This window comes from Cetorhinus maximus, chromosome 10, assembly GCF_964194155.1.
Source record: "Cetorhinus maximus chromosome 10, sCetMax3.hap1.1, whole genome shotgun sequence".
Lineage (NCBI taxonomy): Eukaryota > Metazoa > Chordata > Chondrichthyes > Lamniformes > Cetorhinidae > Cetorhinus > Cetorhinus maximus.
The window spans coordinates 125,950,181-125,974,954 of record NC_135888.1 but is presented as its reverse complement, the minus strand read 5'-3'; the positions used below and the strand labels follow the sequence as shown (position 1 = coordinate 125,974,954).

The following is a 24,774-nucleotide window of genomic DNA, read 5'->3' as shown; positions in this document are numbered from 1 at the left end:
CATTCATTAACCATCCCTAACTGCCCTTGAAAACACCTCCTATTGACACCGCTGAGTAGGCCGTTTCAGAATCAACCACAGGTAAGGATAGCAGCGATCAATAGCTTTACCTGTCGTGGCTGGGTTTCAAACCCGGGTCCCCAGAGTATTAGCCTAGAGCTTCTACGCTACTACTTAAGCAACAGCACCACTACGCCACCGCCACACTAGCGTGCCCCCCGCCTTATTTTATCTCGCCCAATTTGTCTATCCATGTTTTTGTTGATCATACGAATACTTCCATTCTTAATACTGTGTTTCATCGAGCGAAATAATATGACGTTAGCCAATGTATAAACTTTCATTGAAAAGGCATAAGGTAAATAGAATCAGGAATCCACATGGAATACAGCTTCCTCCGGCCGAGTATAAGGTTCAATCGTCGCCCACAGCGAGTGCCCACAGTGTGCCCCGGCTCTCACCAAAAAGGGGCATGGAATAGAAAGCCCGCATGAGATTCAAAAGGTTTTTTTAAAATAAGCTGATTCATATTTACATGAACAGCTCTGAACTATTCGAAGAGCTCATGACTGCCAAGATGAACGATGGGCCGGTTTTGAATTTACCGCGGGCTGTGTGGTCCATAACTAACCCATTAACTATTCTCCTGAGTAAAAATGGGCTTCGGAAACAGTGAGCAAAGAAAATGCTGGCTTCGGGAAATAAGGCATTTACTTATAATAGGGCATTTTATTTAAAAGAATAGAATGGCATGTTTCTGAATGAGAAGCTCGGGCAAACCCACGTCCCAAAATAATTACCCATGAATGCTAGGCGAGGTGGGGGGCACAAGCGATCTCAAAATGCTAAGAACTGTTGGTGCTGCCACATTTTTAGTTAATACAGAAACTAGAGCGACACAGCACTCCACTGGCAAACTTATGTAAACTGGGTTATACCTGCAACATGTTTGAGATAATGCAATGGTGGGGAATGCAATTTGTTAAGTGTGTGATCGGTAAGACAGTTCCTTTTTTGTCTGCAAGGCATCTGAGGGGGTAAACTCTCATCGGTGACGGGTAGCAAGGCTTGAGTCCTTTCCACTTCGAGTGAACTCCACCTCTCTGTCAGCACAACTGCCCCGCTTTCCCTCTCGCCCGGGCGATGATCGTGTTTTCGAACATAGATTCATTTCAAATAAAGGAGGAAAACAGATTAACACAGTCTTGTTCGGGGATGCTGAATATTCCGACAAAGCTGCCCGACCCGCGACCCACAGTTTCCTGAAATCATAACCGCCTTTGTGGCGGTTTTAGTGGCGGCTGGTACCCCCGTCCAGTCGAAGCATCATCCCAAAGCTTTTAAGAGTTACTTGTAAGGCTGTATCTTTCTCTAATGCCTGCCTACAAAAGATAAATCTGTTTCGTTTTGTTAATGGGGTGAAGTACCCTGGAAAACAATAGAGTAATAAACATCACTTGGTGTAAGTTGAATAAATACTGACTAACGCAATGTGTTCGGTACTCAAGGGAAATCTCAATTTGCCCATCAGAGAGCATGTCACTGAGTTCGGGGCAAAATCGAATATTTTGGGCCGAATGCAGTTACAGCATTCCTAACTTTTTGAGGAATATACTGGCTCGATCCAAACTTGCCATTTCTTTCGGGATGAGTGGTGACAATTTATAGCATGTTCTCTGGTTTTTGTTGCCTCTATCTTCATTGAGTCAGGCAGCAGCTAGGACACTGCCTCCTCAGAGGGTGCGGTGGGTACAGAAGCATCAGAACCGCTTTGAGTGAGTTGTTGGAGTCTATGAACTTAATCTGTATGCCAGAGAATAGACCGTGCAATCTTTTATCTCGGCCTTTAAATCCACAGGATAGTCCCGGGCAGCCATCAGCTGATACTCCCTACATACCTTTTGTTAAAATCATTCACGGGAACTCTGAGGTGGGGCGAAGTGTGAATGATTCGGGCGGTTTCTTGAACCACAGCCTCACATCGGAAAACAACGCAATTTTCAACTTCAAGTTGCGCTCAATTTCCCGAGGACGCCCAAAGAGGAAACTCTTGTTTAGTTCGTTCATATGCAACATTCGTTTTCAATCATCTACCAAAGGGAGACTAGAAATTTGACTAGAAATCCAGAGACCCGCAGGGTAATGCTCTGGGGACGCGGGTTCGAATCTCGCCACTGCAGATGGTGGAATTTGAATTCATTGAAAAGAAAAACCGGATTTAAAAGTTTAATGGTGACCACGAAAATATTGTCAATTGTTGTAAAAACCCATCTGGTTCACTAATATCCTTTAGGGAAGGGAAATCTGCCGTTCTTACCTGGTCTGGCCTACATGCAACGTGGCTGGCTCTTAAATGCCCTCTGAACAAGGGCAATTAGGGATGGGAAATAAATGCTGGCCCAGCCAGCGATGCCCACATTCCATGAATGAATTTTTTTTTAAAAACCAAAAGAAAACTCCGCAAGTGCTTCACGAACTTCTAGATAATTCATGTTAAACAAGATATTGAAATCCACAAAGAAACCAAAACGCATTGCAAAGGAAATCTCTTTGATAATTGCAATAATAAAGACTTTATTTTAAGAAATAAACTTCAGAACAAAGACTGCACACGCTCAAACAGGGGGGAAAAAGATAAGGATAAGGTGTTCGAAGTTGAGGGTATTATTGCTAACATCATTATCATTTGCAATACATTATTTATGTGCAATATACAGACAATTTGAATAACATACAAGCCTCGGGCTTTATTGTAAAAGGTCATGTTCTGCAAGACCAACAATTTGCAGTCTAAAAGCGTTGAATGTTACAACATTGTCCTCAAAATGCAATACATGAGCTCTTGGCAAACACAGACCCAGTGGAAACAGGAAGAGATGGGCTTGTAGGAGGGGAGTTATGAAAGAAAATGATGAGACAACTCAACATCCAGCGACGGTCCTTAACAGAAAGAAAACAAATACAGAAATAGTTACTATTAACGTTTCAAAAGGAACCTTTATCTATCACACCCTGAAGACTAGAGTTGTATTCACCCAGAATCATTGGAATTATCAATGAGTGAAATACCAGTCACCAAACGTTCCTTTCACCCTCTCCCACAAAATAAAACAGATCGTTTTCGGAACAGGGTCTCAACAAATATGACGATGAAGGCGAGTCCGGAGGTATTGAAAGGAAGAGGCACTTGGGAATTTATACAGATTATTTCGAAGCCTCCTGCCTCGCGTTTCGCTAGTCTCTTCAACTTTATTGTGCAAAGATCTAGAGTTCCCTGATTGGTGGTATTGTTGAAGGAGTTATTATGACTCGTGAATATTCTGCCTGCAAGGGGAGACGTGTTGCTCAGTAGAGGATACAACAAATTCGAATCATTTAAACAGATCTATTTACATACACAATACATTTGAAGAGACCGTTACGAAAATGGGGGTGAGGAGTCGGCTCCGATATTATCAGCATAATATCCAAGCTGCCTCTTTATATTATTTCTGGCCTCTTGAACTTTTCCCAGTTGCATTTCATTCGTCAGTGATTCAAAATATTACCCGCATACTCTTCAACTAGGTCCTCCCAATCCATTCTGTGAGTCTCCCCCTGCCCGAATTCCCGGCCCAGGTACTGTACTAGTCCTAACGAGACAGGGTAGAGTGGAAGACGGGCTCCGGGCTGGAAATCTGCCGGATCAGCGCGAAACTATGTGCAGAGGCAGTGAAAACCCGAGTTACAAGAGGAGTGCAGCATCCTCGGTACAGATCCTACCCAATGCTTGCTTGCACACATCGCGTTACATGGAATGAAATGAAACCCATTGGAGAGAGGCAGGCTCAGAGAGAGATGGGCGTTTGTCTATCTAATATTTCTGCACACGGGCTATGAGCTCATTAAACAATACAACGAGGCTGTTAAATTAGTGATGGAACAGAGGAAGAAAATAATGTTAAAAAAAATCACTTTGAGGACATCTGTAGGAACTGTCTCTGAATAAAGAGAGTGATGGATACACAGTGTTAGCCCAGCATATCCTGGTTATGTTTGTAATTATTAATACATGAAACAAATAACATTAAATATTAATTTAGCTGTGTAATTAACTCAGCACGAAACAGCTAAAGGATACTAATAAAACGGAAGGCTGGAAACTCTGTCTTTCTCCAGTACACTGACCCACCGTGAATCCCGTTAATAAAAAAAGATGCCGTTGCAACTCGGGAATGGTCCATGAATTTATGTTTTCAGAAACATGAAAGAGAAATGAGATCTTACTTAGGGTTGGAAGGACTGAAGAATACATTTGATTTACATTGAAAGGGGTGGGGAAGACAGAGAGAGACCAGTCAAGAGATGTGCCTGTCCTAACGTGCTAATAGCAAATCTTCATATTGAAGAGCTATGCCGGGTTACACACAAGAACCATCCTTCGTTCATTAGATGCCAAGCACCGGACCTTTCTCGGAGTTTTGTTGTGACAAGAGTGGAGAAGGTTAGTTTGATCTAAAGTCCATGGCTTAAGTCCTTAGCAAAGACACTGAAAATCCCTGTTTAAGTTTTGCTGTACCCAACATCACCACTCAGTTCCTCGTCAGTGATTTGCTGAATATTTCATTCTCTTTTGTTTCTGTCTCTGATTGCAAAACCAGACCCTCACGACGTTTTTCTTCAGGTCGAGTTTCTCTGCGATCGCTGCGATTTTTTCCGACGAGGGCCGGGGCTGGATGGCGAAGTAAGCTTCCAGAGAGCGTTTCTCCGGAGCTGCGATCGAGGTCCGTTTGCGCTTCCTCTCGTTGGAGCTGAACATCTCCGGCTTGTTCGCCTTCTCCCTGTAGGCGTTCTCCGCCTCTTCCAGCCAGGTCTGCAGCACTGGTTTCAGTGCTATCATGTTATTGTGCGAGAGAGTCAACGATTCGAACCTGCAGATGGTACTCTGGCTGAGGGAGCCCACCCCGGGGATCTTCAGGTTGGCCAGGGCAGCCCCGACATCAGCCTGTGTCACCCCCAACTTGATCCTCCTCTGTTTGAACCTCTCGGCGAAAGCTTCCAGCTCCCTGGGATCTGCCTCCACCTCGTTGATGCACGGCATGCCGTTGTGGGTGGCGAAGGAGTGAGGGTGACCCATTGACATGGCTTGGTGCAGGTGCCCCATGCTGTTGAGGTGGTGGGAGTGGGCTTGCGTGGAGAGCATGGACGAGGGGTCTGGCCCCCCCAGGGCTGCCAGGCTCGGGGAGATGTCCAGGAGGTCGGCGTCCAAAATCTGGTGACCCGGGTGGACATGATGGGAGGAGATGGTCGAAGGAGGAGAGATGGGCAGCGTCGAAGTAGTCGAGCTGCAGGGGACGCTGCTCATGGTATGATAGGTGATGTCCGGTTTGAAGTGGTGATGATTCTTGCTATGGGCTACCACATCCACAGGCGCCAGAGCGTCAGCGCGGGCTAAGAGAGACTCATCAAAGCCGCCGAATATATTGCCCTGCAGCTGCAAGCAAGAATGCACACACATTGCAGTCAGTGGGGAATTCTGTCAACTCAGTATTAAAAAACATTTACACACACACAAAAAAAAATCTTTCCTCAAAGCCCAGGTCATAAAAATTAATATGAAGTCAAGAGAGTTGGATGAACAGACATGTGAAGAGGCACAAAAGCTACGCGATTGTTCTGGTGACATGAAAAAAACATTAAGCAGCGCCTGTCAAAACTGTGCCTTAAAGCAGTAATTATGTATAGACATACCGGTGGGGTTGCGAGGCAAACTCTCCTCACGGCCTCGGAGCTGGAGTGCAGGTTCGGGTACTTGGGTTCCTGGAGAATTGGATGCATGCTCAAGTGCTGTTTGCCGTTCATGGCCATCATGATTGCACACCTTGCAGGTAGACAGTCCTGACATAGACGTTGCTGCCTTGGTGCCTGCTCCCGTCAGCTATTTCAATAGCACAGCCTCTTTTCCCCACCTGCTTCTTACTCATCTTACCAGCAACAACTGCCAGCAGCGCGCAGGCGTGTTGCATCCATACAAAAGCAGGAAATTAGCCCGAGGAGTCAAGCCTTTTCGCATTCACCTACAAAAAGGAGCTTCATCTAGCCTTTCTTCACAAAACTCAACAATGACCTGCATATCCCCCTGATTATTTCTCTTATTAACCCACGCAACAAAATTATTTTTAAATAACTCCACACCGGTGACCATCGGAACAAAATTCTGCGAATTGAGGGCACAACCTTAAAAACAAAGTAGGATTTTAAAAAAAAATCTCCTTATTGAAGCCATTTTAGTTGTAGTGTATCAAATAAGTGAAACATGAATTGGACACTCCATAAGTGTGACAAAGCAAAGTTCTTGGAAGTACAGGTCTCTCGTGAAAAATTGATCCTGTTGACTACTGAACACAATTTATGATCTTAATAATATTCGAATATTTATTACTTATCTATATATGCAAATATACGTCATTTGCAGTGGAATAGACCAAAAGTTTCTTATAACCGCACTTGCAAGTAACAAGTCTGGCTGTAGCTACTGACGGACAGATTGGGAATTGGTGTCAATGATCATATAAAAGGGACAGTCTTACCTCAGCACTGAATGCACTTAGTGTTAATTCCATCCCACTTATATTTGGACTTACCACAAACTGGCCAAGGTAGAGGCAATTGATTCATTTTCACTAACTTAAAGGTTAAAAAAAATCAGAATTAATGTAAAACATAACAGATTTGTTGGCTGGTGGACGGACGGATGGACAACCAGAAAGACTTTGAGAAGACTCAAAAAAGTGGAACAAATAAACCGGAAAGTAATAATTTACTTAAGGAAGGCTTTCTAAATGAAATAATTCTCTTGCGCAATATTGTGTATAAAGCAATGTTTTAAATAAGGATCATGCTTGTAAGGAGTTTCCTTTAACTTTGACCAGTACATTAAGTATTGATTTAATTTTCCCTATCATCCATAAGGAGAAGAAACTCACCAAAGTCAATTTAAATAGCAAACGGCAAGAGGCAACTGGATGAATCCCCCTCTTGTACAACAAGATGTCTTGTTGTTAAACCAGTTCTGATAGCTTCAACATAGTTGGAGTAGGTAATCATCTGTTGGAGCACTGGAAATTTCATTAGAAGTTGAATACTGCTTCTTTGTCGGGTTCCTTGCTCCACGCAGTTTTAAGGCACAAGGCAAGTTTTTACAACAAGAATTATTGCTCCGGTTTTAACAGTTTGGTGGCAATGTTAGAATATTTAACACGGCTGAGTAGAGAATAAACCATCAAGCGAAAATATGAGGGTTGACTTCTAAAAATTGCCTAATTGGGAGACTTTGCTATTTCCATGTTTCAGGAAAGATCAATGTAATTACCAGTTCAAGGGAAATATACTTGTAAGCCGTGTTAGTATTCTAGTGAATCCTCTATGTCTAAATAAATACTATATGTATATGTATATATATATATATATATATATATAGAGAGAGAGAGAGAGAGAGAGAGAGAAAGAGGATAAAGATTATTAATCCAATTCATCCAATGTTAATGGCACCTGGAATTTATTTACCAAAAGCTTTCAAAAGTGCAATGGTTTCATTTTAATTCCAGCGACTTCTGATTCAACTCGAAGCAAGCCCAACAGATCTGTACAAAATCCACGTCCGACAGAGTCTAGAATTTTTCTGGGGGATTCAAAACAAATCCTCCTCATTGACCGCAGCTGTTAGCATAGAGAGTCTCCCACAGTTACATACACGATCCGTGCCTCAACCCATAATTTAATTAGGGTTTGAATTATGAATGCAAAATTTATCTATAAATAAATTATTTAGGCGTTGAAATATTATTTAATAGCAACACATGCACGGTGAAACAGAATTATTTCATAATAGATTCTAGTGTATATTACTAATGATATGTCTGCACTTTCACAACACGCTATTACGAAAGATGAACTGGGTATGGATTGTAAGGAAAACTGGAAGCATTATTTCCAGAATATAATTTTCTTCGTTAAAAGATTCATCCTAACGTGTGTTAAAATTTCACGGTTTAAAGAAAGTTATTTTCGCCTGCAGGGTAGATCTCAATCCAGAAGGAGTAAGCCTTTGTTTCATTCGCTGCCAGATTAAATACGCGTTTTGCAATATATTGTAGCAAACATCCTTCTCGCAACAAATGTTAACAAAACTCTCACATTCTTTAGGGAAAGTGGTTGACTGGGGTTTTGTCATCGTTCATTTGTCCACCTTAATCCAATAATCAGCCCTAAATCAACTTCTGAGTCGAATTGTGGAGTACGGTACGTCTCCATTAATCTAAACCACAGATTTTAAAATGGGCTGGATGAGCACATTTCGTTTAATATTATCGTCCAATTTCTGTCCAGCATCAACAATCCTACCGCTTTTTTCGTACTCTTTCGTGAATTACTATAAACATTACGGCTAGTAACAACAATTCTGCAAGTGAATGTTCAAATGTGTTTCATTTTGTACCAACAGGAGGTGAAGCTACTCACTCAAAGGTTGGACAGGCTGGGATGTTTCCACTGGAGTTTAGGAGAGTGAGGGGTGATTTGATTGAAGTATACAAGATCTTCAAACGGCCTTGACAAGGTGGACGTCGAAAGGATGTTTCCTCTTGTGGGTGAGCCCAGAACTAGGGGGCACTGTTTTAAAAGTAGTGGTCACCCTTTTAGGACAGAGATTAGGAGATTTTTTTTTCTCACAGAGGGTTGTGTGACTTTGGGATTCTCTGCCTCAGAAGGTGGTGGAGGCGGGGTCATTGAATATTTTTTAAGGCGGAGGTAGATAGATTCTTGTTAGGCAACGGAATTAAAGCTTATCGGAGGTAGATGGGGATGTGGAAATTGAAACACAAGAAGATCAGTCATGGTCTTATTGAACTGTTGAGCAGGTTCGAGGGGCCGAATGGTCTACTCCTGTTCCTAGTTCTTATGTTCTTATGTCCACTTCATTAGGTTGCTGTGATGAAAACCATATCCCACTAATTATTAAGTGATAAACAATTTGCATTCATAAAGCATCTTTCCCTTAGTAAACCTTTCCCAGTGTGTTTCACAGAATATATCAGATAAAAATTGACAATGAACCAAAGAAGGAGACTTTAGGACAAGTGATGAAAAGTCCAGCCGGATAGCTTTTAATAAGTGTCTTTAAGGAAAGAGAGATAATGAGATAGAGCTTAGGGAGAGATAGTATCAGTAATGGTGATTATAAAACTACCTGGTTGTGGTTAAAAAAAAAACCCACCTTTTAAGGAAGGAAATCTGCCGTCCTTACCTGGTCTGGTGTGGCTCCAGACCCACAGCAATGTGGTTAACTCTTAACTCCCCTCTGAAATGGCCTAGCAAGCCAGTCGGGTGTATTCAAGAATACACCTTCTCAGCAGCATCTTCTCCACTGCAAGAGGAACAGGTTATAAATGTTGGCCTTTTCAGTGATGCCTAATTCCATGAACGAACATATATTTAAAATTCCAGAGCCTAGGCTCCAGGCGGTTGATGGCAGGACAGTCAGTGGAAGCTTCTTCTACTTTTTCTCCCTTCCTGTTTCTTCCAATTCTAGGCTCCCTAGTTACTAGTCACGCCAGATGGATAAATTATTAGTAAGTAATAACTTGACCCTGGCGTGGAGGTCAATGACTTCCTTTTCCTGTGGTGACTGCTGGGAATGTACTGTCTTGGGAGGCAGAAATTAGTAATAGTGTTTAATGAAGACGTTATACAAATAAAACGGCGAATTAGGTCGACTAACGGGTTAAGGGAGGGATTTATAAACTCCAAAAATTACCTGTAGAATAAAGTATAAACTGGAAAGCAATTCGGCGCTAACAGGGCTACAGATAGCATCAAGTTAGAGAGCATTATTTGCATTTAATCTCAGATATAGGAAGTAGATAACACGAAATATTTGAATTTACAGATTGCTTGGAAAGCCAGTGAGTTCCGATTACAGTTGGATCCGTTTATTCTGCGGTCTGCAAAGTGGCTCAATAGTGCCTTGAATTTTCGATGAGATCAGTTCGATGAGTTAAAGTAACGACCCTCCACCCCCCCAACCTTAACAAACTTGTGGTCCCAGGTTAATTGGTACGCCTGCTAAAAGGTCATTCATCAGTCAACTCCGACTTCTCGAAACCGGCGAAAAAAAAACACTTTGCAATCGCAAAATGGAAACCCCGGGTCTCAAATTAAACCTAGAATCGCAATTTGAAAGTTCCCATCCACGGGAGTCACTTGCTCTCCGCTCGCTCGGTTCGCGTGTGCAGGGCCAGATTGCTCTCTGAGAGGGAAGGAGTTCAACAGCACGGGGAGAACTGCACTTAAAACTCACTTCAGCACCATGGACAAGTCATCCCTTCTTCCAGTAATTGTTTCTGTCATCCTCTTTGGCGTCTGGAGGCTTTAAGAGACGTTTTCTCACATCCCCAAGCGACGACAGGACAGGGAAGCAAAGTGCCGGCGGTAGGGGAAAAAAAAATCTGCAGCATGCCATCAGTCTCCATCAACCCCCAACAAATTGCACAAATGGAATATGAGCATTAGCGAGGCTGTGGGAAAAGCGGTTCCTTCCTATTGAGGGGAGGGGGCAAATCAGCGTCTTGTCGCATATATACATGTACTGATTTATTATAAAAAATTTAACGAAATCATTTATATTTCAGGGCCCCTAAATAGCTGCATGAAACTTTTATCTAAAGTGACGCAGTATTTATAGCAAGGCCTTGTCTGACGGAAGGTAATTAATAGTTGTATAAATCGCATTGCCTGCTTTTTCATTATTCAACGTTTTCAGATGGCCCTCCTGTAAGTAAACGTTAATAAAGGGAGAAAGCGGAGCGAATCCACTGTGCAGATTGGACAAAATTAGGAGAATTTGCATGAAAGACCTCATCACTCATGGCGCCAATGAAATGGGAAATAAAATGATAAGCACTGGGTGGCAAACATTTGGCCCAGAAAATGTTACTTCTCTTCAGGAAAAGATTCGAAAGGAAAATCAGGCCGTGTTTACGGACACAGAACACTAACGGGGGTCCAGGTACAAGTATTGATGGGAAAATCTTGACACGAATACGCAAACCGTTTGAATATCCACAGAAATATTTATCACTGTAATACATTAGCTCGCCAGAGAAACTTACAGGGCCTTTAATATCATTTTTATCCAACTTGAACGACTTTAACTTAAGAAACAGAATGCAAACATATTTTCAGATGTGTATACTTACCTGTACCATACATCGTGTTAGATGTGTGGGTGTGTGTGTGGGTGTGTGTTTGTGGCAAAGTTACATGCGTTTTGAGTTGCTGAATGGCCACAGGCAACTCAACTTCTGTTTATTTTTTTTTGTTTTGGAAGGGAGGGTAGTTTTTAGCGGGGGGTGGGGGTGGATAGAGTTTTTAGACAGGTTGTTAGAGGTTTTAGAATGGGGAGGGTAGGGTTTTTAGAGCGGGAGGGTAGAGTTTTGAAGAAACTTGCACCCAAAGCACGGTGAAAATACCAAGCAAACTGAAGCCGGTAGAAAGTCTGGGGCGACAGTTCTGATGAACACACACTACTTGCTCTTAACCAACTGTGTTTCGGTTTAATTAAGTCTTTGAAACATTAATGAAGCTGGCTCCTGGTATTGACGTTGCACCTTGAGAGAAGAATTGGGAGGCTCGGGGACAACAATAACAGGGAAAGAAGACAATCTGCTTCTCGGTCTAACTGGATCAGAACAAGGGGTGTCACGTCACTGGCCTTGCACGCTCATTCGCATTCAGATGCATAATTGATTGCATCTCTGCTCGGAGATGAAATTCACACACGGCAGAACAAGGGCGGGGCATGTTCTTTCAGTACCCAACCAAGCATTTTTATGTGGGTTCCTGGCTGGGCGAGATTTTAAACCCCACCTCAGAACCCATCTATTTGCACAGGATTACAATCGGGCTCCGAAGAAGTCATACTGGACTCGAAGCGTTAACTCTGTTTCTCTCTCCACAGACGCTGCCAGAGCTGCTGAGTTATTCCAAAACTTTCTGTTTTTATTTAAAATCGGGGCATTGGCTGAGGGATAGGAAACAGCAGGTAATGGTCAATGGATATTTTTCTGGTTGGAGGAAGGTTTGTAGTGGAGTTCCCCAGTGGTCAGGATTGGGATCCTTGCTTTTCCTTATATATATATTAATGATCTAGACGTTGGTAGATAAGGGACAATTTCTAAGTTTGCAGATGATAGAAAATTTGGAAGCATTGTAACTGTGAGGCGGTCAGTATAGAGCTTCAAAAGGACATCCACAAGCTGGTGGAGTGGGCAGTTGGATGGCAGATGAAGTTCAATGTGGAGAAGCGTGAGGTGATGTATTTTGGTAGGAAGAACATGGAGAGACAATATAAAATAAGGGTACAACTCTTAAGGATGTGCAGGAGCAGAGAGGCCTGGGTATATATGTGCATAGATCATTGAAGGTGGCAGGACAGGTGGAGTGAGCAATTAATAAAGCATATAGTATCCTGGGCTTTATTAATAGGGGCATTGAGTACAAGAGCAGGGAAGTTATTCTGAGGTTATATAAGACACTAGCTAGACCTCACCTGGAGTATTGCGTACAGTTCTGGGTGCCACACTAGAGGAAGGATGTGATCACATTGCAGAGAGAGCAGAAGAGGTTTACAAGAATGGTTCCAGGGATGGGAAGCTTATGAAGGTAGATTGGAGAGGTTGGGGCTGTTCTCCTTGGAGATGGGAAAGCTAAGAGGAGATTTAATAGATGTGTTCAAAATCATGAGGGGGCTGGACAGAGTAGATAGGGAGAAACTGTTCTCATTCATCAAGGGATTGAGAATGAGAGGGCACAGATTTAAAGTGATTTGCAAAAGAAGCAAATGTGATGAGAGATAAAACTTTTTCACACAGCGACTGATTGGGGTCTGGAATGCGCTGCCTGGAAGTGTGGTAGAGGCAGGTTCAATTGAGGCATTCAAGAGGGCAATGGGTGATTATTTGAATAGAAACAATGTGCAAGGGGAAAAGGCGAGAGAATGTCACTAAGCCATGATGCTCATTTGGAGGGCCTGTGCAGACAAGATGGGCCAAATGGCTGTAACAATCCTGTGATCTGACCAATTACAATTAGAAAGAACCTACCACTAAGCCTCTTGAAAGGAGACAAAAAAAAAACAATTTCCACATGCCACAAACAGGTGCAAATATAGCTGAGGTCTGGAGTAAAATTCAATGCTCCAACAAGTTCAATTGTATCTGCTGCAGAACATCAGGCAAATGGAAAAATATAAATCCTGCATTAAGTATGAGCACATTCAATTCTGGTCACTATTCCCCCGCTTGACTTGGGTTACTGTGTAGCTACTGCATTGCAACAACTTTAAAACACAGGTGAAATGCTTACTGAAGGAACAGGCAGCTTGCAGCCTTTCTTCTTTGTTACGCCGACCTTAGAAAAGGCACCGTGATGCTGGTGAAGATGAGGCTAAAGTCAGTAGTTTTTGCCTTGGGGCTTCTGAGAAACAGACAAAAGACCAGAATAAACCATCACACAACAGAAATAGTGTCCGCAAGGTATTGAGTCAGCTGTGCATGTGTTTTCAAAGACTTTGAAAGCACATCGCCCTCCAGGCTTATTCATCGCTGCTCTTTGGTGGGATGTGGGGAGGTGTTAGGGGGGCACAGGGGTAGGGGTGGTGGTGAGGGGCACCCTGATCAAGAAAACAGCTTAAAACCTTTTGAGCCAATATGCAGCCAGGTCAGATGGCTGGAGTTCAGTCCTTGCTCACCCCCCAGTATATACAATCTAACCTCCAGCGGAAAAGTTTCCTCAAATGTACAATGAACAGTTGTGTTTATATAGCGCCTTTAACATAGTAAAGCATTGTGTTTATATAGTGCCTTTAACATAGTAAAGCATCCCAAGCTGCACAGGAGCACACCTCAATAACTGAATATTCTTTTTGAAAGTCAGACCAAAACTCCACAAGATGTGGTCTCACCAGTTTTAAAATGATCTGTATGGATAAAATTGTTATCCCTCTCACTATACACCCTAAAATAAGCAAACATATGTTTTCCATAGGATCATAGTACAGTTACAGCACAGAAGGAGGTCATTTGGCCCTTCATATCCAATGCCAGCTCTCCAGCTAGCCCTACTTCCCACCAGACTTTCCCCTGAGCCCAGATTTTTATTTTCTCTTCAGATAATGATATTATCCCCTCTTGAAAAGATTGATTGAATCTGCTTCCACTATACTCTCAGGCAGTGTATTTCAGATCCTAGCCACTTGCTGCGTATCTATTTTTCCTTCATATAGTCTTTGGTTCTTTACTCATTCCCCTTAAATCGGTGTCTGTAGTTCTTGACTCTTCCAGGTATGGGAACAGTTTCTCCCAATCTACTCTGTCCAGACCACTCATGATTTTGAACACAAATCTCCTCTCAATCTCTCCCCTCTAAGGAGAACAGCCCCAATTTCTCCGAAAACAAAATACTGCAGATGCGGGAAATCAAATAAAAACAGAAAATGCTGGAAAATGCAACAGGTCAGGCAGCATCTGCGGAGAGAAACACAGTTAAAGTTTCAGGTTGGGATGATCTTTCATCAGGATTTCTCCAATCTATCCTGGAACCATTCTCAGAAATCCTTTCTGCACCCTCTCTAATGCATTCACATCCTTCCTAAAGTGTGGTGCCCAAAATTGATCACAACACTCCAGTTGAGGTCGAACCGGTGTTTTATATAGGCTTCCCATAATTTCTTGCTTTTGTACACAAATCTCTATTTGTAAAGCTGAGGGTTCCATAAGCAATAGTAATTGCTTTCTCAACCTGTCCTGCTACCTTCAATGATTTATTCACATATAGCCCTATGTCCCACTTCTCTTTCTCCTCTTTTAGAATTTTACTCTTTATTTTATAATGCCTCTCCTCATTCTTCCTTCCAAAATGTATGACTTCACACTCTCTACATTAAATTTCATCTGCCACTTGTCTGCCAATTCCACCAGCCTGACTATGTCCTCTTGAAGTCTATCATCATCCTCCTCACAGTTCACAATACTTCTAAGTTTTGTGTCATCCACAAATTTTGAAATTGTGCCCTGTACATCCGAGTCTAGGCCATTAATATATATCATAAAAGCCATTGTGCTAATGCTGGCTCCTGAAAAACACTATATACCTTCCCCCAGTCTGAAAAACAACCATTTATCACTACTCTTTGTTTCCTGGCACTCAGACAACTTCATATCCATGCTGTCACTGTCTCTTTTATTCCACATATTTCCACTTTGCTGAGAAGCCTGTTATGTGGCACTTTACCAAACACCTTTTGGAAGTCCATGTACACATCAAATGCTGCCTCTCTGTTGCCACATCAAAAAATGTAAGTTAGTTAAACATGATCTGTCCTTAACAAATCTATGCTGGCTTTCCTTAATTAATCCACACCCGTAGAAGTGACTGTTAACTTTATCTCAGATTATCATTCTTAAAAGCTTTCCCACCACTGAGATTAAACTAATGACCTGTAGTTTTACTATTATTAGTAATGGAACAAACAAACCTAATAAGTATTCAATTTTTGTGGGTTACTGTGTTGAAGTTTGATATTCGGTTTAGTAAAGGAAAATATAGTTTATTGTGGGTAATGTGCAATATGTTGATGATACTGACATTCTTGGAGTTTTGCATTTCTAACGCTGGAGGTTGTCACATCAATCTAAAGTTTTCAATGATAATTGATGAAGTAAGATGTTGCAAATAAAAAACATCAATTAAAGTAATTAAGGGACAAAGTGGATATAATTAACAATTTTATGTTCATTTTAAGGCACGAAATGTACATGCAATTAAGGTTCATTTTAATTAGCATATATCTCCCTCCCATAGGATCTTTGTTAAAGTGCATGAACAGTCTGAGACTATTGACTGTACAGAAGGAAGCACACCTGGGAGGACTGCATTTATACCCACAGGCTGCAGATCACACACTGCCACAAGAAAGCAATGCATTCGCAGAGCTCTGCTTCCAAGTGTAAGTTCTTTTTAAGATAGAAGAGATCGGCTCCATTGAATAGACTCATTATTACATTTATACAATCTCCGATCAATCCAATTAAATGTCTGAACATTAAAAGAATACCTTTACACAAGATCTGGTGTGAAGCCAAGAAAGTACAAGACAGTCTACAAAGAAAGGATCACACAATCCTTGTGCTTTAGTGTAGCTAGGAGTCAGATTAGGATCTGAAGCCTGAATTATATTGCTATGTGCATGCCAAAGATAAACCAAAACCACTTTGCATCAATACAAAAAGTATAGGACAACAGCAGCACGAGAGGGAAGTTTAGTCACAAACCTGCCATATATACTCAGCTGTTTATGAAACTGCTGCGATTTATAGAAAAATTGTCATTCATCAACAGTGACTGTGGTGCAATTAGAAAAATTCGAAGATGCAAAACATTTTTTTTTACATACCAGCTACAATGATTAAACTTTATTACGTTGTATATTTAAAGAAGGGGCAATTGGCCACTTAGGGGCCTCTTCCCACCTCACCGCAATTTTTCCCGTATCGGGCGGAGGCCATGCCAAATGGGATGCCTGGCAGCTCTCACTCTTGGGCTGTTGGGGAGTAAGGGAGCATACTGCCTTTACAGACCCCCTTGGCCCATCGGAGGCCCTTTCCCCCATTGTCTTCCAGGGGGAAGGGGCCTCCTGGGTTTCCCCCCCCCCCACCCCTCCCCCCTCCTGGCTGTTCACCCTGGCAGCCAACACCCCTCATCAGTACCTGCTAACCTGGTCTGCCGAAACCTCCCACTTACCTCCCCATCTGGCTCCAGAGACAATCTCTGTTGGGGACTGGATGCAGTCCCAGCAGTGGCCATAGTGTGTTAATTGCCAGTTTAGGACACAAGAGTTAAGGTAGACCTATAAATAAAAAGAACTAAAGCTAAATTAAAATTAAATACAAAACAAAATAGTTAATTTAGCTGTTAAATAAAATAATGGAATCATATAACCTTCAGTTTTATTTGTGGGTCGTGCTAGCAATTAGCAAGCACAGTAAATTGCAGTAAACATAGGGATTATTCTAAATTAATTCAGAAAGTAACTAAATAACGTGTGTAATAATGGCAGGGCAGGTGTTATGTTGCAGCTGTGGAATGTGGGTGCTCTTGGACACCAAGACGATCCAGGGCAAACACATCTCTGGAAAGTGTAAGCAGCTGGAGGAATTCTGGATCAGGATTATTGATCTGGAAGCAGAACTGCAGGCACTGCGCAACATAAGGGAGGGGGAAAAATACCTGGACACTTTGCTCCAGAAGACATCACACCTCTTAGAATAGTGTTAATCAGCAGTAAGGGAGAGGAGGATGTGACCATGACTGAGGCAGGTAAAATGACCGAGCAGACAGGAGTGAAGATGTCTCAGACTTTGCAACTATCAAACAGGTTTGAGATGCTTAAAACTTGTGTAACCGAAAGCGAGGTCCGCAAGGTGGATGAGCAGGCTGGCCATGGCACCATGGTACAGGAAGCAGTTCAAGTGGAGGGTTAAGTACATAATGAAACTTTTTAATAAAGAGAAAAGTTATTTAGACATGACCCCGCATGTGACAGTGTCACATGAGCTGAGACATGTTTGTCAATTTAGCAAAATTTATTTATTGATTTTATTAAACCTTCAGGAAACCTCATCCCTCCTGTGGGTGAGGTTTCTTGAAAAATATGAAGGCCACGGGCTCACTGCCTGCCCGCCAACCTTAAGGTTGGACGGACAGCGCTGTTAATTAGCTAAATTACTTTCCTAATGGCCTTAATAGGACTTTGATAGTTTGGTGGGCACGCAGTCGCCTCCAGTGCATGCCCGCTGAACTAAATATCTAAATGACACGTGATGATGTCGGGACACACGCCGGACATCATCGCATGTCATTTTGCGTGTTGGTGTGTCAGGACCGCCCCTTCATGCCGACAGCAATATTCTGGCCCATGTTTAACCAATTTACTGGAGTTTTTTGAGGGAGTAACATGTGCCTGTAGCCATACTGTACGTGGATTTCCAGAAGGCATTCCATAAGGTGCCACATCAATGGTTATTGTGGAAAATAAAAGCTCATGGTTCGGGGGTAACATATTAGGATGGATAGAAAATTGGCTGGCTGGGAGAAAACAGAGACTGCGCATTAATGGGTCATTCTCTGATTGGCAGGATGAAACGAGCGGAGTCCCACAGGGACAAAAACAAAGATACCTGGAAAAACTCAGCATTCTGACAGCAACTGCGGAGGGGGATACAGTTAATGTTTTGAGTCCGTATGACTCTTCACCAGAACACCGCAGGGGCTGTGCTGGAGCCTCAACTTCTTACAATTTATATCAATGCCTTACATAAGGGCAGCAAAGGCATGGTAGCTAAATATACAGATGACACAAAGATAGGTAGGAAAGCATTTTGTGAAAAGGTGAGGCCACATTTCGAATACTGTGTGCTTATTTAACAAAGGGTTTTAATATACTAGAGGCAGTTCAGAGGAGGTTTACTAGATTGGTACCTGGAATGAGTGGGTTGTCTTATGAGGAAATGTTAGACAGACTGGGTTTGTTTCCATTGGAGTTTAGAAGAGTGAGGGGACACCTGATTGAAATATACAAGATCCTGAACGGCCCTGACAAAGCGGATGCAGAAATGATGTTTTCTCTTGTGGGTGAGCCCAGGACTAGGGGACGCCCTTTTAGGACAGAGATGAGGAGAAATTTTTTTCACTCAGAGGGTTGTGTGACTTTGGAACTCTCTGCCTCGGAATGGGGTGGAGGCAGGGTCATTGAATACTTTTAAGACAGAGATAGATAGATTCCTGTTAGACAAGGGAATCAAAGGTTATCGTGGGTAGATGAGAATGTAGAATTAGTAATACAAACAGATCAGCCATGATCTTATTGAATGGCAGAACGGGCTCGATGGGCCGAATGGTCTACTTCTGCTCCTATTTTGTTTGTTCATATGCTCCAGGTGGTGCTACTGGGATCAGAGAGCTCCCGGCCATTTGATTGGTCGGCAGCTCTTGGTGGTGGGACTTCATCCCCAGATGGGGGTGGAAGTCCGGTCTGAGCCATGCTGAATGTTAGATGACTGCATGGAAACCCGCCGGAGTGGGGGCAGGCTCCCCCAAAAAATTTATGCCCGGGGGGGGATTGGGTGGGGGGCAGGGACCCCAGCGCAACATAAAACTCTGCCCCATGAGTGTGTATGTCAGGTGAGGACTGGGCTTGGCTATGATGTTCACCGATAATTGAATATCTGGCTGGCACCCTGTGATCAGACATGAAGAATAGCCAGAAGGCTGCTGAGCATTCGCAGAATCATATTCCAGCAAGGAGGCTGCACCTTAAGGAAAAGAAGAAATACCATAGGAGACTTATTTTTACACAGAAGCTTACTATGGCCTAGAACGCCGGGCGGAAGCAGTGACGGATGCACAATCTATAATCTCTTTCGAAAGGAAAGTGGAAAAATAATTTGAAAAGCAACATTTGACAAGGTATGGGAAAGAACAGGGGTTTGGAATTAAAATTGATTGTTCTTTCAGAGAGCCAGCAAAGGCATGATGGGCCAAATGGCCTGCTTCTGTGCTTTACAGTGTCAACATAGAGGAATGTTATACCAAAACAGTTTGTCTGTTAATATTGCCAACGGTAAACTTTAGGCTAAGTTACCCATTTGATGATTACACATTATTTGGCTGTTTTTGTACAATGCTGAAAGAGGGAGAGAGAGAGAGAAAATTACTTCAAAAATTCAGGCCAAAAAAAAAAACCTTGTTCCATTACACAATGTGATCTGGAAAAATCTAGCTTTACTTAGACACTGAATAATTGATAAGAAACTGAGTAAAGCTACAGTTACCAAGACAGATCTTCTTCGTTAAGGAAATTAAACCAAGCTATGGGTGATTCATAGGAGAGATGTAGTTACTTTACTGCTCAAATAAATTGTTAAGTGTTGCACTTGTCACTGGGCAATGCAAAATCAGCTTACTTATTTAAAACAAAATCTTCCGACCTTCCCTCCTTTTATAGTTCCCCCTCCATTGCTTGCAATATGCCTCATCCAAGAGGATGGACATTTGACCACTCCCAAGCCCTCTTGCAATGGAGAATGTGTCACATACTAGAAATGTAAAGCTGATCGAGGATGGAGATAAGACCCTATCCTCCCTGCTACATATTCTGCAACTGAGCACCTTCAGGTGTATTGAGTGGATTGGGGGGAGGTGGTAAATTAATGCCCACATCTGAAGATTAGCAAATGCTCATTTTTTTCACAAATGAAAACTACACTTGAATAGATAGTATCTGTGAATTGGTTGACTCAATGGGTCCAATTTGAACCCATTCAAAATCCATCCACTTGCAGAGTTAACATTGGGCAAAGTGAGAGCACAAGGATATGCAAGAATTTGGTATCCATGGATCTCATTTGGCTCATACAATGGAGCCTCAAGAGCAATGGGCAAGGGCAATTTTGAGTATGTGCTGGTGGACACAGCTACTGCAAGCATGTTATCAGAGAATCACAAATGTTTGACCTTGAATTCTCCATGCAGGAATAATTCTGATAATTCTGATGGCGAATGATTGTCCCTGCAGTCAGTGCATACTCAGGACATTTGGGACACAAGTTTAAATTCTGCATTTCCAATGTTATGCCTATATCTTAAGATACGTTGCTGTCATTAAATTAAGTGTTCTGATTCATAATTTATTCACCATAACAGATTGAGTTTACGGAGCTTTGCGGAGTGAATTGGTGGAGCTTGGAGGCCACATGAAGCCTAATTGGCAAGGTTTTGGATACCCATTCTCTTTTCACTGCTCTGAACAATATTCAAATACAACCCAGGCTGAGGGACACAAGCTGCTGTGTGGTAACTAAAAGAAATCATGTATGGTACTCTCAATTCACTTTATAAGATCACGAGTTCAAGTTTAAAACTAACCATTGTTTAACAATTTGTTCATTGTCACTTGCCAGGCCAGCATTTATTACCCTTGAGAAGGTGAAGGTGAGCCACCTTCTTGAATCACTGCAGTCCATGTGATGTAGGTATACCCACTGAGGTGTTAGGTAGAGATTTCCAGGCTTTTGACCGGGCGATGAAGGAAGGGTGTCATATTTCCCAAGTCCAAGGATGGACTTGGAGGGAAGCTTGAAAAATGTATTAATTTTGCTTCCAATTTCCACCCCTCCATCATTTTCACATGGTCCATCACTGACACTTCCCTTCCCTTCCTTGACCTCTCTGTCTCAATTTCTGGTGAATGACTGTCCACTAATATTCATTACAAGCCCACTGACTCCCACAGCTACCTCGACTACAACTCCTTACACCCCGCTTCCTGTAAGGACTCCATCCCATTCTCTCAGTTCCTTCGCCTCCGTCACATCTGTTCTGATGATGCCACTTTCCAAAACAGTTCCTCTGACATGTCTTCCTTCTTCCTTAACCGAGGTCTTCCACCCATGGTGGTTGACAGGGCCCTCAACCGTGTCTGGCCCATCTCCTGCGCATCCGCCCTCACACCTTCCTCTCCCTCCCAGAACCATGATAGAGTCCCCCTTGTCCTCACTTATCACTCCACCAGCCTCCGCATTCAAAGGATCATCCTCCGCCAACTCCAGCATGATGCCACCACCAAATACATCTTCCCTTCACCCCCTCTGACTGCATTCCGCAGGGATCATTCCCTCTGGGACACCCTGGTCCACTCCTCCATCACCCCCTACACCTCAACCCCCTTCCACTGCACCTTCCCATGCAACCGCAGAAGGTGCAACACCTGCCCCTTTACTTCCCCTCCTCACCGTCCAAGGACCCAAACACTCCTTTCAAGTAAAGCAGCACTTCACTTGCACTTCCCTCAATTTAGTCCACTGCATTTGTTGCTCCTAATGCAGTCTCCTCTACATTGGAGAGACCAAACGCAGACTGGGTGGCCACTTTGCAGAACACCTTCGGTCTGTCCACAAGCATGACCCAGACCTCCCTGTCACTTGCCATTTCAACACACCACCCTGCTCTCATGCCCACATGTCAATCCTTGGTCTGCTGCAACGTTCCAGTGATGCTCAACGCAAACTGCAGGAACAGCACCTCATCTTCCGACTAGGCACTTTACAGCCTGCCGGACTTAACATTGAGTTCAACAACTTCAGATCATGAACTCTCCCCTCCATCCCCACCCCCTTTCCGATGCCTCTTTTTCCAATAATGTATATTTTTTAAATATATTTTTATTTTCCCACCTATTTCCCTTATTTTTAAATGTATTTCCATCCATTGTTTCATCTCCACCTTTTAGCCTATTTCGATCCCTTCCCCCCACCCCACCCCCACTAGGGATTTCTGTTACTTGCTCGTCCTGCTTTCTACCCTTAATGTCACCATTAGCACATTCCTTAGCTAATATCACCACCGTTAACACCCCTTTGTCCTTTTGTCTATGACATCTTTGGCAATCTGTTCTTTGCCTCCACCTATCACTGGTCCTCCACTCAGCTTTACCTGTCCCACCCCCCTCAACCAGCTTAGTTCCTCAGTTCTGATGAAGAGTCATACGGACTCGAAACTTTAACTGTATTCCTCTCCGCAGATGCTGTCAGACCTGCTGAGTTTTTCCAGCTATTTTTATTTTTGTTGGAGGGAAACTTGTGGTGATCCCATGCACCTGCTGCCTTTGTTCTTCCGATCAGTAGAGGTGCAGGTGCATGGGAAGTGGTGAAAAAGCCGAGGTGGGTTGCTGCAGTGCATTTGGGAAAGGTTTGCCACTGGTAATTCAGGGGCCTGGACTAATGATTCAGAGATATGAGTTCAAGACACACCAGGGCAATTGGGGATTTTCAATTTAGTTTAACTAGATCTGGAATAGAGTATCAGTAATGGTGTCCATGAAACTACAGGGTTGTTGTTAAAACCACCTAGTTCACTAGTGTCCTTTAGGGAACAAGACTTGCCGACCTTACCTGGTCTGGCCTATACTTGATTCCAGACCTACAGCAATGCGGTTGACTCTGAAATTGCCCTCTGAAATGGACCAGCAAGCCAATAAAAGTTGCATCAAAATGTTTAACAAATCAGAGCTAATGAGCAATATCTCATTCAAAGGGGCACAAAGGTGGTTGGCGTATGAAACATGAATTCAGAAAGACTTATGGAGGTGCTCTTCTGATGCCTGGGGTTATTACATTGATGAGGCCAAAGAGGATTCCTGTATCCATTACAAGAGAGCTTGATACTATCACTGGATGTCACAGTTGAAAAGGGATCCTTTCTTCTGTACAACTGTCAATTAAAGCTAAAATTATCAAACAATAAATGATGCTGGGTTTGCCATCCTAAAGGCCTGACAGAAGCTATGCCATTTGAAAATCGATGCAAGTCTTACATTGGGCCTGATAAAGGTCCTAAAAATTGCCAGAAGGGATTGATTACTTCTGAAAGAATAACATTTTACTCCCTTTAGAACAATAGATTTTTTTCTATCCTTCCCAGGCCTTGATGTCTCTTATCAGGGTAGCTGGGTCACCAACCCTGGTTCAGTGGAGCAGGTGCCTCTGATGCACCCCTAGTGTTGTGGGCTGTCCATCCTAACTATGGAAATTACTCCATCCCCACAATTTGGGATGGAGTCTGGGCTGAGTGCAATTGGTGGCCCGGGATCCCACCATTCCTGTGGCAGAACAGGGGGTCTAGATTTGTAGACCTGAGTAGCTAAAGTGGGAAAGTGTTGTTTGCACATCTATTTCTCGATAAAATAATGCCCTTTACCTTGAGTGCGCAAATTTATCCAAAGAATAAAATAATGGGTAATGAACATAAGACAGTGACATTTTGAATATTAAATAATGGGCTTTAATGTAGCAGCATCACATAAATATATTTGGAAGAGGTATTCCACAATTTTGATGCTATGTTTCATTGCCTCTGAAGTGATTTCATTTGGTGATTAAATTGTTCTTAGTGTTTGTAAATTCATGAAGGCCCCACTCTGTAAAGTCAGAGTTGCTATAACACCAGATGACTCATGATTGTGTTACCGTTAGAAAGAACACACCAATCTCCTACGTTAGACTCTCATTCCAGGAATTGGAATGCTCAGTGTTAAGGAAAGGAGAGCAATGACATGAAACACTAATTGGTCAGCTATACTACACAACTTGCGTCATTACAAAGTGGTTTAAGCTTAATACCAAATGGAAATTTTGTAGTGCAACTCTGATCTGCATTCCTTCAAATCCAATATAGTGAAGGCCTAGGAACGTGCATCGGGAGCTCCCTCCTAACTTCAATTCTTTCTTTTTTAGTGTTGCTGGAGGGCATAATGATCTGTTGGTCCTATGCTTAATATTACAATTGGAACGCTGGTGAGCAGAGCCGCGTACATGGAAGCCTACCTTCCCTGGCTAGGGAACAACACAGGACCCTGCAGTGTAACTCAGGGCCATCAACTCATCCTCAGTCTCTACGGGCACCTCCTGTACAACATTGCCCTAATAAACTGGAGACACATTGCACAATTAACTGAAATATGTTGCATTTAAGGCGTAAAATCCCACAATTATAATCTTAAAGGTCACTGGCATGCTACATGTTAGCTTAAAATGTTTCCAGTACAAATGAGCATTGTCAAGTGCTTTAGAATTCTGCCCTGGCTATTTGCATAAAAGCTAGTCCAGTACAGAAAAATTCTCTCTA

The 24,774-nt window shown here is 42.8% G+C and overlaps 1 protein-coding gene across 1 annotated transcript; it reads right to left on the bottom strand.

Moving 5' to 3' along the window:
* Positions 1-4,582: 4,582 nt before the first annotated feature.
* On the bottom strand, positions 4,583-5,850 carry pou4f3 (POU class 4 homeobox 3). Its single transcript, XM_078549718.1, has 2 exons — positions 5,731-5,850; positions 4,583-5,473 (listed from the first exon to the last, which is right to left on the bottom strand). Exons 1-2 carry the CDS (start codon positions 5,848-5,850, stop codon positions 4,583-4,585), a joined length of 1,011 nt encoding a protein of 336 aa, XP_078405844.1.
* Between the last annotated feature and the right edge of the window lie 18,924 nt (positions 5,851-24,774).

Coding starts and splice junctions, on each gene's coding strand:
- pou4f3 (XM_078549718.1), bottom strand. CDS start 5,850: ATGATGGCCATGAACGGCAAACAGCACTTGAGCATGCATCCAATTCTC. Junction 5,474..5,730: donor TTTGCCTCGCAACCCCACCG/GTATGTCTATAC, acceptor TCTTGCTTGCAG/CTGCAGGGCAATATATTCGG.